Source organism: Anabas testudineus, chromosome 22, assembly GCF_900324465.2.
Source record: "Anabas testudineus chromosome 22, fAnaTes1.2, whole genome shotgun sequence".
In the NCBI taxonomy this organism is placed as follows: Eukaryota; Metazoa; Chordata; class Actinopteri; order Anabantiformes; family Anabantidae; genus Anabas; species Anabas testudineus.
The window spans coordinates 3,260,190-3,276,429 of NC_046630.1; the positions used below are offsets into that span (position 1 = coordinate 3,260,190).

The 16,240-nt window shown below is 41.3% G+C and overlaps 1 protein-coding gene across 2 annotated transcripts in view; it reads left to right on the forward strand.

Moving 5' to 3' along the window:
• The window catches only part of atrn (attractin), a 104,542-nt gene that overhangs the window by 37,885 nt on the left and 50,417 nt on the right, over positions 1 to 16,240 (forward strand). Inside the window, exons 22-25 of one of the 2 annotated variants that reach the window (XM_026339108.1) lie at positions 686 to 780; positions 2,322 to 2,400; positions 2,687 to 2,841; positions 8,476 to 8,537. In XM_026339108.1, the coding sequence (XP_026194893.1) occupies positions 686 to 780; positions 2,322 to 2,400; positions 2,687 to 2,841; positions 8,476 to 8,537 (391 nt within the window). Of the gene's footprint in view, positions 1 to 685; positions 781 to 2,321; positions 2,401 to 2,683; positions 2,842 to 8,475; positions 8,538 to 16,240 lie in introns of both variants that reach the window. The other variant, XM_026339107.2, reaches the window with a different exon arrangement.

The following is a 16,240-nucleotide window of genomic DNA, read 5'->3' on the forward strand; positions in this document are numbered from 1 at the left end:
TAGTTACATCTATACCAACTGTTAAGTTAAAAAACAGATTTGTCGACTGGCAGAAATTAATCTGCAGGTTTTCAGCTCAGTGTTCTCTAGTTTTGCAGTAATGTAAAATACAGTTGCAGGCTCCATAGATGTCCATTGTTCATGCTCTTGTATGGAAACCAGCAATTTTAAAGTGTTAAAATGTTTCTCAGTAGCAGGTGTTACCTCCTACACTGATTTTAAAACAAAGAAGACATCACAAAATGTTGGACAGTGGCAGCCAGTGTGGAGTGTGGAAATTAGTTTTCTTGTGCAGATCAATAACGTGTGACTGTGAATCGATTGTTAAAGTTTCTAGGTTGTGATAGTTGGTTTATAAAAAGAAAAAGAAACGTCGAAAGTTGCGACACACATGATAAGTGCACGTCTGACTTTGTGTTTGTAAACTCTCACATGTATTGAGATGATCATCTCTGTCATGACCTTCATCAAAGAACGCCCATCACAATCACAGGGTCCATCCTGGAAAGTCAATAGAATTTTGAAACAGAAACTCTATGGGGATAATTTCTTGCCCCAAGCTCTGGCTGAAAACATGCTCTTGTGTGACTTTCAAACTAGACTGATCGAGCTATTCTTCTTCATCTTTTGTAATCCCCTCCATGCTCCCCCACACCCACACCTCCGGCTCAATCACTTCAAACAGACACGCTCCTCATCGACTACCAGTTCACCTTCAGCCTGTCACAGGAGGACGACCGCTACTACACCGCCATCAACTTTGTGGCCACACCTGAGGAGGTATGTCTCTGACAGTGAATGCCCCGCTGTCCCAGCAGCTGTCACTTTTATTAGGATTAAAGATTGTAAAGTCAGCAGCGGATGTGGAGCCTAATGCTTTACCCTCCAGTCAAAACATTACAGTTGTATTATTTTAGTGATTAAAACAGTAACGCATACAGTGTTTAGACCAAATAAACATCAGCTCTACAAAAAAATCGAATTCAGAAAGTCACTCAAACTGAAAGAGTTCATTGGTTTAACATCCTTTGAAGTAATGAGAGAGATTTTAATTTAAAGAAAAACAAGCACCAGCCATAATGATGGGCTTACTTCCCATGCTGGCTCCATTACAGCCCACTGAGCAGAGGACGAACACTATAACAAGGAACTATTTAGCAGTATGATATCATAAAGCATCTTTATTAATCTAAGTCCCACTGAGACTGATATCTCATTTTCTAGGGAGGCCCGAGTACATGAAATCATGGTGCATAATGAGAAATATTACAGTACATCCAGCTGCCTTAGAGCACAAATGCTTGGTTTATAACATATGCACAAGTATATCTTCTAAAAACGAAAGTGATGTAATAAATAATGGTACCTAACACTAAACATATTGAACAAAGAGAGCTCTACACTTCGATAAGTGAAAGTCAGCCTGCCGCTGATGAGCACAGACAGGCATTAAATAACATGAGAATGAGGAGCGATGTCGTCGTGTGAACTGCGCTCATCACGCAGCTGTTTTCCCAGCAAATGAAAGCTTGTCCATTCCTGTTTACCTGGCTGCAGCATCTGGAGCACAAACTGAAACACAAGGATCTGATTAAATATTCCAGATGGTATTTTTCCCCTGACAAAGCTTTTACCAAATGCAGAGACGGATCCCTTATTTGTAAGTCACAGGTTCTGGATGTATGTCCTGTAAAGAGAGGGGAAAAAATTAAATTTCATGCTGCCAAGTGTTGACACATTTATACCTACAGTAAATCAATATTAAACACTTATAGATCTTTGATTATATGCAGTGTGTACACATGTAAATAGAAGTATGTAATTTTCATAATGTAGCTTCATTAACTATTCATTTGCTCTAGAGCTTTAAATGTGTTTGAGAGAGTCGTCAATTATTAAGTCAGTAAACATTAATTAGGTCTAAATTTGCACCTTAACGTTGTCAAACCTCATATCACTTTCCAGTACTTTAATACAGGCCATTTTCATCCCCGTTGCTTGTTCAAACATTTGTTTTACTAATTCAGCTTCTATTAGCGAAGTTGCTGCAGTCTGCAATTCAGCAGCAGTTCAAACAGGTGCACGCTGGTGCTGGAGAGCAGGAAAACGCCGGCTCTGCGTTTACTGTAAAGCACGGAGGCCTTTCGACCCTGTGCCAATAATGTTTGGTTTTACACAGTTTTGTAACCAAAGAGTGAACTATAATGGATGTATGGGCAGCGGGGCTCCTCCTTCACTGGTTCTTTGTGTTTCGATGAAAATGGAAGATAACAACACCAGTAATGATATGATTAATAAAGATAACTGTTCTGTTTCCTCAGCCTAACCGGGATCTAGACATGTTCATAAATGCCTCAAAGAACTTCAACCTGAACATAACGTGGGCCACTAGCTTCACTGGTAGGTCTCATCAACCTCCCTAGTAATGCTGAAGTCATTTGATATCCAACTATTCTGTTTAAATAATTATTTATTAAGCAAAATGTCTTGACCTGGACTCTGGACCTGGCTTCTCATGAGTTATCATTTGATGCTTTGTGTTAGTTTTAGCAATGAAATGTGAAGATCTTCAGATATTCACTGTCTGTCAGACAGAAATTAATCAGCAGCTGGTTGATGAATAATGAAAATAATTGTTGGCTTCAGATGAACAGTTTTTGCTGCTCTTCTTTTTGTCATTCAGCAGGAACCCAGACCGGGGAGGAGATTCCTATCGTCTCGCGGAGCAACATCAAGGAATTCAAAGACAGCTTCTCCAATGAGAACTTTGATTTCCGCAACAACCCAAACATAACGTTCTTTGTCTATGTCAGCAACTTTACATGGCCCATTAAGATTCAAGTAAGCTTCAAGGCTGTCAGAAAAAATGCTTTCCAAAGTTTCCAGAGTTTATTTACTACATTATAACTGCTGAACCGCACTTAGGTTACCGAGGAAAGGTAGAGGAAGAATGAACAGTTGACTTCTGTGTTTAAATCACATCATGCAATAGCAAAAAGTATTTCCGACAGACTTTGAACAGATTACTACAGCTGTAACACACAGAAAAGTTACTAAGTGGCTTTAAAATGAGAACACATCTCCACAGTTCACTTAAACAGAACATAAGTGGAATCAGAAGCAGGCCAAACTGCTGCTGCTTGCAGTGAGTGTTATATTTGCATGCATGCTCATTATAAGCAGTTCAACAGTATGTATTCAGAAAATTATGTATTCATGTATTTTGAATAAACACGTCTACAATAGGGCACATGTCAGCTCCCCTGATATGCTTTCATATGCAGAGTTTCCCTATATTGAGTTGTTACATACAGTATATATTTGCAAATAAAAAGGCTTCCACAGTCACATAATTAACATCAGAGTGCAGCAAAACTCTGGCTGATTTTCTGCTTTTCTGATTCACAACCCACTTACTAACAAAGAAGTTGGCTAGTAACATAGCAAAGCAAATGCAAATATCGGTTGTTACCAGTAAAATGTGGTCAGTAGGAAAAAATGTTTCCTGCCCTTGGTGTGCAGGAGCTTTGCTCCAGTGTTGATGTGGCTCCTTGGCAGAAGTAGTGAATAGAGCTCTGTTTCTGCTGGCCCGCTTGATGGTACTGTGTGTTTATCCAGCCGAGCTACAATCGCTGCACTCACTGACCTTCTGCTATGTGGACAGTGGAGAGAAAACAGTCCCTCGACAGGACTCCTGCTGTACTTTGGGAGATTAAAGTAATGTTGGTGTTTAGTGACTGCTTTTACCACGGGATCACAGTCGGCGTGTTTTAATCAGTTGGTCGATCGTGAAGGCTTTTTGCAAAATAAGAAAGTTTGTGGAAACAACAACAAGATTTGTCCTCCTCATATCGATCCTTCTATCCTTCTTATTCATCATACCAGATATTACATTCAGCTTTTTGAGTTAAAATATTTTATATTATATAATATTTAAAAGTGTGAATGCTTTCTTACTAACGTGTAACTCTCAATAAAACCATGAATAAGATAAATCTATTGAAGCAGAGTTTTAGAGTTGTGCACTTCCGTGTACATTGTTAGTGCATTTTTGCAGCATGACAAGCGGCAGAAGTCGACATCAACACTAAGTTTTATGCAGAGATCGAATGCACAGCCAGGATTAGCTGGTGTTGGTTTGAGACCGCAAGGCACTCTGGGCCTGACTTTTTGTGCGCTTCGTGCAGCCAACCCGTCTGTGTGCCTCCCTGATCAGTTCCGGCAGTGATTTGACTGGTTGCCCTGTGCAAGCGCCTTCCCCCTGTCGTCCTCTTGAAGGGGAGAAAAATCCTGCCTCCATCTTCCATTTCCTGTCTTGTGAATGTTTATAGTTCTCTCAGCTTGAGAACTCCAGCTGCTGCCAGCCAGCCTCAGGAGGGCAGAACAGAGAGCTGTGCTGAGAGCATTCCCCCTGTCAGCCTCCTCTGGTCCAGCTCACCTTCTGTCTTGCTGGGTGGGATCATGTAGAAGATCGCCCCTGTCCTTCAAAATAAAGCACGCAGAGCTGCTTGCGTGTCTTTTTCCCTTGCACTCATGGAGCTTTACCTTCGTCAGCGAGGTAACTTTTTACTTTTCACTTTATTTTTTACTGCCACCACTCCTCGTCTCTCTCTCTCTCTCTGTATATAATATATATAATACATTTTTTTTTACAATTTCTTCTTTAGTAGCTTTATCTTGCTCTCATTGCCTTCACTGGTCGACTGCAGTGTGATATTGGGATGCTGAGGGTTTGTGTGTGTGTAATCGTAGGCGGTTGGTCCACCAGTGTTGGCAGGCAGAGATCGGAGTGTTGGGAAAACGGTTCATAAACAGCAGTCGAGAAAGAGCAAGGGCAAAGTGGAATGTTAAGTTGAAACACATGCTGCATTCAGAGTGGGCTGTGTGCAAGCTAAGTGTGTCTCTCTCTCTCCGCTTTAGTGTGCAACAACACAGGGCTCTCTCTCTTTCTTCTGCTCGCTCTCTGACAAGCCACCTCAAGGTTGCTTCGGTTGTTTTTCACGTGGTCCGACGTAGCCTTAGAGCAACGTGCATGCCAGTTTGTTTTTTCTCCTTTCGCGGTGACACTGCTTGTTGCAGTCTCCACCCATCTGTTGCATTAACTCCGCACCACACAGACTTGGGTTCCAGTTCTTGAAATATATCAGAGTTAATGTGTGTGAGGTAAAATACACAAAAGCCCTGAAAAGCCCAGATGTTGGGTTGCAGGAGAAAAGCTCGGAGATAATTATTTTGACCACCAAAACGGAGTCGAAGTGAATTCTGTGATGACTTTACCACCATCGAGCTGTTTGGATCATCAAAGCAAAATTAGTTACGTTAAGATGAGTCAGTGAAGAGTTCTCCGCTGTGTCTTTTTCCCCCTTTCTGACAAAGAATAGATCTAAATTTAATGATGTTTGTAATGAAAAGCAAATCCCGGACTAATTACATTAAAGAGCTGTGATCTCCTGTTCCGTGCCTTAGTGAACATGTCATGATATGGTAGAGATTAGAACAGCCTCCAATTTAATACCCCGCTGTGGAGTAGCAGCAGCTGTAGCTATCAGCTGGCTGGGCCACTGCGTGTTTCTGTGTGGACTGTGTGTAGTGTTTATCTGGGCCATGCATGGCTGCCTGATGAGTGTGTGTTGATACTGATCACAGACTGGTTAGGAAGCAGAAACCAGCTTGCAACAGTGGTAGGAGAAACTTAAAGTCAACCAGCTACTTATTATTGTAACTGTAAATAAACTAAATAGTATACAAATAAATTAAAAACATAAAAATATATCATGCAGTCTAGTAAATATAGAAAATATGAATAGAAGTTGGTTTAAAATGATGATATATATGAAAATGTGTAACTAATACATCTGATTTTAAAAAGGAATCTGTATAAACCTTATAAATAATAATAATACAAGTAAATGCAGGAGTTAGTGTATATTAGTCAAAACTTGAAATTTTGAGGCACTGGATGAAACGTTATTTAAAAAGTGATTCTAATTTTAATTCCAGTCAATGATAAATCTTGTAGCTGTGAGTATTTGTACAAAATGTGATGCTTCCATTCTGTCCTGAGGCAGGGCAGTCTGGGCCAAAGTGCTGGACAAACTGATATTAAAATCAATGTCTATAAAAATAGAAGTAAGAATATGATAAACAACAAAAAAAAAAGTTAAACTGTAAAATTTAAATAAAAGGTGGATCGCTGCACTGTACTCTGCTAAATTTAACGTGTTCTGTAGTACTGTACTCCAACAAACCTGGACACTGCACATCCACCCACATGTATAAAAGACACATGTTCCAGCTCCACCATATTTAATATTCTGTTTCCTTCAGTCTTTTCTTTTTCGTGGAACCTGTTGAGCAGCCTTCCCTCGCGCTGATAACGACACTTTCCTTCAAAACTCCAGTATAATTCAAGCGGCTGTCAGAAGCCATTAAATGCAGAATATTTTCAGTCTTAATGCCCGGTGGCAGGCTGTCAGGGCCTGCTGCGAGATCCTTTGCAGCCCCTAAAGAGTCACCCTCTGCTGGGCACATAACGAGAGCATCACCTCGAACTCCCACCGCCACCATCAGCCTGCCTCTCGGTGACAAAGCGGCAGCACATGGCTGACACTTGAGATTAGCCACTACAATAACAGTTATCGCACATCTTCTCAACAAGACTCCCCGCTTGTACTTTATAAAATGGAGTTTTGCAGTGACGACGTGGTGCTGAAGCACATATCATTGCTTTTTTGTGTTGAAGAAGTTGTGTATGTCCTAGGAGGAGGCTAGTCAAAATAAGAGAGCATTACATTAATGTAATGACCCAGAGAAGTAGATGGCTTTGTGAGGTCGCTGCATCATTCAGTACAGCTGACAAAGATTCATTTAATCATTTTACTCCTCAGTTAGTTGTTGTTAGTAGTTAGTGGTTTGACCAGTTTCAAGCCTTTGCTGCACGTCAGCGCTGTGTTAGTACACCTTCAGCATCAGAATGATTGAGAAGAGCGTTGTCTGACGCCACCCTAAATCATCAGTAATTGAGAAACTAATTGATAATCATATATTGTAGTGCAGGTGCACTATTGTATGACAGCTCATAGTCATTAATGGCATCACTGTGCTCTGACTGACACCAGACACCTGATGTTGGCAGCATTAGTGCGATTTGCACCTTGTCGGCCGTGATAATCGGGAAACTGAACATGAATTCACCTCTTTATTGGTTGCCTGTGACATCTTTTTAAAACTTTTCTCCGGGTTGTTATTGGCACCCTGAACTTATCTCCAGTGTTCAACAGTCTGGAGCAAAATTATCACACTGAGGATTCTGCACTCAACAGTAATCAACAGCAACACATTAGCGGGCCAGATGGTGCTGACTGCACAAGTAAATTAGACCCCGGGCCGTTCACAAAACACACACACACACGCCTTTTGTTTCACCAAAGAGGCCAACGCCTTTGGCCCTGCGTTGTGCTTGTGCAAAGTCCCTGTAGATTTATACACACTCTGTCCAAAGTGCTTTTTTTATTTTGCATATATAGTAGTATGTTGTTATTCCTGATCAAATTAAGAATTCATGGACTAATCCGGCATCCACACAGCTGGGTTTTCTAGCTTTTGTATTTTCTGTTCTCCTCTTTTCTCCAGCCTCCTTTTTTCCAGTGGAATTATATGCAAATCCCTGGTTTGCAGAGGAATATTAAGCAGGAGCGGTGATGAGGTCTGGTCCAAGGTGTCACCTCGGAGGAAAGCGTTTGAGGGGAATTCTGCCTCTGGCATGTGGCACAGTACCTCTGTGTGGCCAGTGAGAGTCAGTGTTGTGTTGCTGCAAGAACTTTTATATATTGGGAAGCATTTTGAGGTGGTTGTAGGCAAAACTGTTGAGAGTAGGAGGAGGAGGAGGTGGATAGGGGGTGGAGGGTGGTGTGACACTGCCAGTGTTACCTCTGGCAACCTTGATTAAGACGGGATGTTGTTAGTACAATAGCTCTTATGATGATTACATAGTGAATATTTCTGCCCACATGTGCAGGAGTTTTTTTTTTTTTTTTTTGGGTGCAGCCTGTGGGCAGCTGAGAGGCCCGGCTGCTGGCGTGTGGTCGCTGTGACAGGCGTGCAGTCTAAAACACAGATAAGCAGACAGACTGGGAACCGCCTATTAGTTAATAAGGATTTGTGGGTAACATAAGGAACAGCAAAACGGCAATTGAACTTGTGAACCACCTGAAAATGGAATTTAAAAAAAAAGCAGGTATAAAAATAGACACAATCCACAATATATGGTCCACATGAGTGCACTGAATGTCTGCCTATGTGAAAAGAAGCAGCATTATCTCTGCTTAGTTTTGTACCTTTTGGCAGATGTACAAGGTCAAATCCAGTCTGAACTCCTGCATGTTTGAATGTCTAATGCTGACTTCTTGTTTTCTGTGTTTCTTCCTGTTTGAAGCAGGTTTCTGACGCTGTTGTTCTTTCCTCCTCTCCAAACAGATCGCCTTCTCCCAGCACAGTAACTTCATGGATCTGGTGCAGTTCTTTGTCACGTTCTTCAGGTGAACCACTCTCCTCCATATTTCTGTCAATACATTTACTACACACACACACACACACACACACACACACACACACACACACACACTCTGATGTTTGAGGCTGTAGTTGGCTTTTTGTGTGTTTGTGATGCAATGTGAACCACAGTGATGGATCACCAAAGCTGCTCTGCTCTGCCTGTGCACCAGCCATTATTATGAAGAAGCGCTGGAGCTCGCTGGTTTATAGGAGCTGGTTAACTGTCAGCGCACACACACACACAGCTCTCACTCTTTTATATTATTCACTCACAACATGCACACATAAGCAGAGACACATTTAATTTTTCTTACATTCATCTCTGTGGTCCACCAAGTAAACAGCGAAAACAGAGGCGCGCAGATCAACACGCTCTGAAATGTGTATGTGAACCCGGCCAGCCTGCATCCTTTGGAAGTGTGTTTACATTTGATTTGGCACATGAGTTATGTCAGTCACGTATTCACAGAGCCAGAGCAGGACAGATGCACAGTCTTGGCAAACAGTTTCATTTAAATATCACATTTTTATGTTAGCATGCTAGATTTCTACAGCAGCAGACACAGAGTAACACTAGCATCCCAAGCACAACACTGGTGCAGCAGATGTTGCAGCACACAGTCTATCTACACGTCCAGTAGACTTTAAGAAACGTTATTTGGAATGTGGAAGTTGATTCAAGGCAACTGGACTTTCTTCTTGTTAGTCTGAAGATAGTTGGTTAGAGATACAGATTCATGCTCCAGGTTTGGTTTCAATCCACCTCTGGCCTGAATAAACTCATTAGGTGAAACAGTAGAAGGGGACGATGTGAAGGATGTAATAGTCACACCTCTGCCGACCTCTGTGTGTCAGGGTAAAGTGAAACCTAACCTCCTCTAACCAACTAGCTTCAGACTGAAGAAGCTACTTGGATGAGCAGCGAAACATCTCGACCTAACAAGAAAGAAGTCGAAGGAGAATCTTCACCAACTTGTTATTTGGAATCTTGCTTCTGGCATTATTCACTTTACATAACCACACTGTTGCATCAGCACGAATAAGACATTTACACAAACTTAAAATATATGTTCTGATCTGGGATTTTGCAGATCTCAGTATTCTGTGTGATATTATGGTTGGTTAACTTTAAAGTGAGTTGTTCCTTTGCATAAATCCAGCCTCAGTATCTGCTTATTCAAACAGCGAAGTGCAGCTGACTGTTGCTCACACGGAGCCCAATTCATGATACCACATGATAGCATGGAGGTGGAAATATTTTTGCTGTCGCTTTACACTCGTTTTCCTGTGACATATCTGTCACGTCAGGGTGAATCGCCTTTGAATTGTGATTAGAATAAAAAAAAAAAAACATCTCTTAGGAGCAACATGCTGCTTTGTAATGCTGGAGATACTGGTTTTGCTGGCCACCAAACATGTGCATGTGGTGAGCTATCATGAATCATGGGGCCTGTATTCTACTTTTTCAGGATCTGCTGTAATGTGTTATCGATTTTAAAAATGACCAGGACCAAAAACTGTTGTATGCTTCCCTTTCTCTTGAGTATCTGTTATCTATGTTTGTGTGTGTTCGTATGCTCCTCACACTGACCTGGAAAAAAAAAAAGCTGACTATTCCCACTCGTGCTGCTTTTATTGATCCAGCAGCCATGTAAAGGCAGAGACATTTCACAGGGCTGATTTGAAGGATTGGCTTTTATTTTTTCGACCAGCCTTTTTCCAATACAGTGGCGTTCGATGGCAGCATGTTTCTGAATAAATCCTCCTCCTCTCTGTGGTTTATTTTGGATCTTATTCAGTATTTAATTTGTGCACTTCACTCGTTCATGATCGTATGTTTAGACTTTTGCTTCAGCATTTGAATGTTTGCATGTCAGTATTTGAATCATGCAACTGCAGCGTGCTGGAAGCGGCAGCAGCAGTCCATTGCTCCATAGCTCCTTCCTCCTACGTTCCCTCACATTTTTAATCACCTTTACTTTTCTTAATGTTTCTACCTCCGACTCACTATTGCCCCCTTCTGTTCCCTTTTCCTTTGCTCCTCCACCCTCTTCTCTCCCATCTTCCTCATCCCCTGATGCTCTGCTCCTCTCATTCTTCTTTCATCTGTAGCTCATCATCTCTGTCCTCCTCTCCTCCACCATGGCTCCTCTGCCTCGACTGTCCCCAGCCTTCCTCCCTCGTTTCATCCCTTCTCTTCCTCCATCCCTCCCTTGTTTTCTTTCCTCTCACTTGCTCTTAATCCCACAGCTCAGTTTTTTTTTTTTTTGATGTGTATGCTGTATGCCACTGATTCAGCACAGATGAGTAGAGACCTAAAGTTAGCAAGCTCGCAGCCTTGTCCCTTTTTCGCTTCTGGTTCATTCGGCGCTGCATTGTTTGTGTTGCGGGGGAGGAGAGGGATGCTAATTAACGTGAAAATTGTTTGCTCGTCTTCACTCCGACTCTCTCGGTGTCTTAATCTCACTCTTTCTCGCTCTCGTTTCTTTCTCTCTCTCTGTGCCATGTTCCCTGTGGGGACAGATGAGGGTGGTGTCATCCCGTTATCTGCAGCGCCAGCACAGATACCCCCACAAGCATTCTTCAGCCACAAAACAGATGCATTAAACATCAGGGTTACCAGCGAGCAGATGCATTCACGTATTCACGTCCAGCTGTCCACCAGTTTCTCACCTTAGGCCTGTTGTGTTGAATCATGGCTTTTAAAAGTGAACTTAAAATCAATCAAAGTCAGAGACGTGCACTGTTCCAACATTAACAGAAAACCTTCATATTTTACAAATTGAATGTTGTCTCTAGTTGTGCAAATTGAATGTTTTCTTCCAGGCCTGGAAAAGCCCTGGAGAATGTGATATTTTCTTAATCATTTTTGGAAATGCAATGAAAATGTATTCTTGAGCTTTTTTTTTTTTTTTCTCCCAAGCTGTCATGTTTTTAATTTTAAACTTGGCTGTTGCTAAAGCAACTGCCCTTTGAAGTAATAGTGACCTGAATGACAAATTTCTTGGCAATAATAAAGTCCAAAGTGCTGGATGGATAGATGCAAAAACGCAACTTTTTAACATTGCGCACTGGGACGTATTTGTCATGGAAAAATTACTGCGGTTACTGAAGTCTGTCTTTATACATCATCGTTTCTCCCTCAGTGAACAAGTTCTGTGCTTGTTGAAATTGGGGGAAAAAAGTCAATTTGTTTGTTTTGTGAATAGTTAATCTTGTTTATGAAGCAAATGTTGAAGTAGTTCAGGGAAGCTGCATGTGAAAGTAGAACTTAACCTACAGAGGTTACATCTGCGCACGTCTTGGAGACTTAATGGCACTTGAATATATAATTACCAAAATTACATAAGAACACTTTAATATCCTTTCAAGCCAAGTGATCACTTTTCAGCAGTTCTGCAGAATCAACCAGTTTACAGCACTGAGCAGCAGCACTTTATGAAACTATAGTCTTGGAGAAACAACATGGTTAAGACACAAAGCATTTCAATATGAAAACGGTCAGTGTTTCACATTAAAAATCCAAATCCTGTTTTTTTACAAGCTCAAGGAAAACTGTAAAATTTCTTAAGACAAATTGATTAAGTTATTGTTTTTAATTAGCTACAGTTTATTACTAAATGTCACTTCTGATATCTAGGTCATGTAAATGCACTGAGATAAATAGCAGCTGTCATAAAATGCATTATTAAAAAAAGTCTACACATAGTTGGTTGGCTGCACAGGTAGAGGATAGTGAACTGTGTGTCTGAAAATATCAGCTGACAGCACGGGTTAAACTTAAAAGCACATAGGCTTTCCCACACACTTACCATTAGCATAAATATGCTGTTTTCTGCTGCACAAGTTGAATAACTTTATATTCGTAAAATTAGGATGCATGAAAACCGTGGATATGTGCTCAATGTGCTGTATTAATGCAAAAAAGTGCAGTGTGCACAGTGACTCCTGGCAAACTCGATCAGTATTATAATTCTGACAAGGAATCACGAACAAAGCCACTATAGGGAAGACAGCTTCTACCGACACTACTCCATAAATTCAACAGCTCTGACTCGAGCTAATGGCTAATTCTGCTCCCTAATCTTGGCAGCATACAGGCAAACATACATACAACTTTATTTCTTGGGACAATGAACCTTTTCCAGTTACTGTTTGTGTGAAGTGTGCAGTTTTAGCAGAAACTAAAACAACTTTTCGTGATGATCTCCTCTGATGACTGAAAGCAGGTGAACCACTTTTAGACAGCATCCACTTTCCCTGTTCTCTCTCTCCTAGTTACACCTCACCCCTCCACACTTTGGTCCTCTATCGTGTTTACTTCCTAAGAAAACCGGGCTTAACCTCCTAAATAGGCAGAGCAGCACTGACGTGTGATGTCCTAGAAAATTCTGCTTCCCCTGTGGCTCTGCAGTATCTGTGCTGTTTGACAGCTAATATTATAATAGCTCGTGCTTCTTGGTGGGCACTTCCATCTATCATAAATACATACCTATATTTTTAGTGCAAGGATGTTCCCAGTGGGATGTGATTTCCTGATGCACCCAAAACTGTCATCAATGCTTGACTGTGTCTCACCAGTCTCTTAAATATAGGATTGTAATTTCAGATCTGTTTTAATGTACAGTAGATGACACACATGTCACGTTTGCTCTTTACACTCACTGTAAAGCAGTGTAATTTTAGAACAACTATACAAGAAGATCCACAGTCCTGAGGTTATGGAGACTTCACTGACTCCAGCTCTTGCTTGAGTTTGTAAATTGTGATTAAAATTGTGGTTCTTACACTTTTAAAACTCTGGGTTTTGTAGAACATTGATGTTGGATTGGTCATATTTGTTTGAGATTGTTCCAAACAAATGTTAATCTAATGTAATGAATGGTTTCACCCTCTCGGAGCTCTGGCTTTAACACCCCAACAAATGCCAAACTTGAAGTGTCGTCCATACACTGTTCCTTTATTACCATAACCACTCAGTCCACTCAGTCCCACATACACCATCCGCTCACTGTACAGTAAGTACAAGAGCAACAAATGGATTTTAATCTGCTGCAGAAAATGTCCCAGATGCATGTACCATTTTCTTCTGCAGCTCAGCTGTTTTGGAAAATCACTTAAAAAAAACTGAAACTATTTATTTGGGACAAGCTTTTTAAAGCTTTATATCTTGAGGAATGAATGGGCTCAGAGCTGAGTACGACACGAAAAGGCTTGAAACACTAACATTGAGTTTGGTCTTTTTATGGTACTTGTTGACCACAAATATAAAGCAGCTTTATCCTTTGAAAGCTACCACAAACAAATCCTCTCTCTTCAAATCATTGACTACTTAATTGTGCTCCGGTAATGACCAGAGACCTACTCAGAGCTCATATGAATCAACACCTTTTGAAAAATGTCATCCTCAGTGAGATTAATTATTCAGATCTGAAAGCATAAAAAAAATCATAATTCGCTCACTTTGCAGCTTGTTAACACAACCGTATTCGAAATGATTAGTGATTTATATTACTTTGCCGGCTGTTTAAACAGAGGAGAGACATAATTTGGTTGTGTGGGGGGATTGAAAGATGGGGTGCCAGCAGGCTGCCCGCCCTGGGCCAAGTCTCGATGGATATGTGGGTGGTTGGGATTCCATAATAAATCTCCCTCCTGCCATCGAGGAGACTTAAATTTTTTCCTGTGAGAGACGGGTTTGACTGAAATGTACATTAAAGTAACGATTATTCACCCCTTTCATGTGTACATCTGAAGCTTCGCTGTTGTCAGGTCACGAGTTCTGTAATTCTTCTTTTCATGCGTTCCCGCTCACGTTCAGTCTAATTTTTCATATCACTGTGATCAAAATCTCTCCGACAGTTCCTCCTAATCATTATCACAGCCCGGCTACCATCAACACCGCCCAACCACGATCAGCATGCAGCAGCAGAACCCAGGCAGCGGTGTCATTCCACTTGCTGACCTTGTTCTGAACCATTTACTTCATTAAAGCAGAGAGGTGATTAGTGTTGTCTCCCTCAGGTCTGAGTCAACATCGCAGCCATGTATGTTGCTCCCATCTTCTGTCTGCCTCCCGCTCTCAGCTCACCGTCTCTCAGCTTCCCCAGCTAGGCCTTTAACCTCTTGTGCTGAAGCTTTGGAGCTTTGGACCATAACTTTTCACCCATGTGTCTGTTCTCAGTACGTTCTGGTTATATTGCAGTGCACCGTCTCCTTCTCCTTTTTCCCGATACTTCTGCTAAAATCATAAATTTTTAGAAAATGATCGTAGAAAAACTACTAGATTTTCTCGCCTTCTCCATTTGTCCAGTTGATGTTTGAATTATCTACTCTAATACTTACAGTTAAACATTTTAAGCAGTGCACACCTGGAAAAGGCAGCACATCCACACAGCTCCCTGAGTACTGGTGTTCTACTGCCTGCATGTTCTGGTATCTTTGTCATTTGGTTCTGCTGGTGGGTCGAACACATACAGTACAGTACTACCCTCGCTGGTGCTGGTCTAAAATCAAGAGGAGGACAGCACTCCAGCTAAATCATTTATTTATGCTTGGATGTTTTGGGCAGCTGGCTGTCCTCAGAGTGCACACTTGCAGTCTTTGCACCTGGCAGCAGTGTCTGGAGTTCACTACTTCTCTCGATTTCTGCTTTCTGAGGGTTCCGCAGCCTCCATTTGTGCATAATAGCATTAAGTGTTAATTTATTATCATTTGACAACTAGTGACATTTTTTTGTGCCCATACGTGATGTGGATTTAAAAAAAAGACAAGACCACACATTTAGGGGCTCGGGGGCGGCGCAGTGGCCACGTTTGCATTTCAGCAGCTGGAAGTGGAACATAAATAATTCCATTGTTGTGCTCATCATCTCATAACTCAACCTCTTCAACACATCTGCAAGCAGAGAAATTCTCTTAAACGTGCACAGTTGCTAGTCCTCACACACACACTCACTCACTCTTTTCCTGTACTTCATCTTTGAAGCTTCAGACTACAAGCTTTCCCGTGTACAAGTTTTGGGGGTCAGCTTAATACAGTCGTTTTCTAATGTCAGTTAAACTGCAATCTGTTTACTAATAACACATCATTCTCAATTCTTTCCCAGTGGAATTTGTTCTCAGCGGCCTCATTATGAAGCGTGGAGCTTTTCTGTCTTCAAATTCAGAAAGAGATCCATCATAATGATGGGTTTAAAGGAAAGTGACATTGACCCCAACTGTGATGTGCAGTAGAGCTCATAGGGCCTCGCTGTTCCCTCTCACATAAGTTTGTGTTTGTATACAAACGTCAGGCTGCATGAGCGTCACCAGCAGCAGTGACAGGATGGGTGTTGGGTGATTGACAGCAGGAGAGGGTGTGCAGGACTCTGCTGCACAAAATATAAACTGTAGCTGTGATTTCTTCCAACTGTCAAGCAAATGTTATTGAAACTTTTGAATTATGCATTTGTAGAAACAGACACCCAAACATAAAAGACTATATACACTGTGTGTGTGTGAGTTTTAATTATATATGATACTGTGCACCTAAATATGTTTGTGATGCACATCATATATTTAATTCTCTGTAGCCGGGGAAAATGTTCTTCAGTTTCTCTCTTTATCACCACTGAATGCATTTTTTTTATCCTTAGTTAAAGGGTGAAAGACTTGATGAAATCAGGCAATAAAGACAAAACTCAACG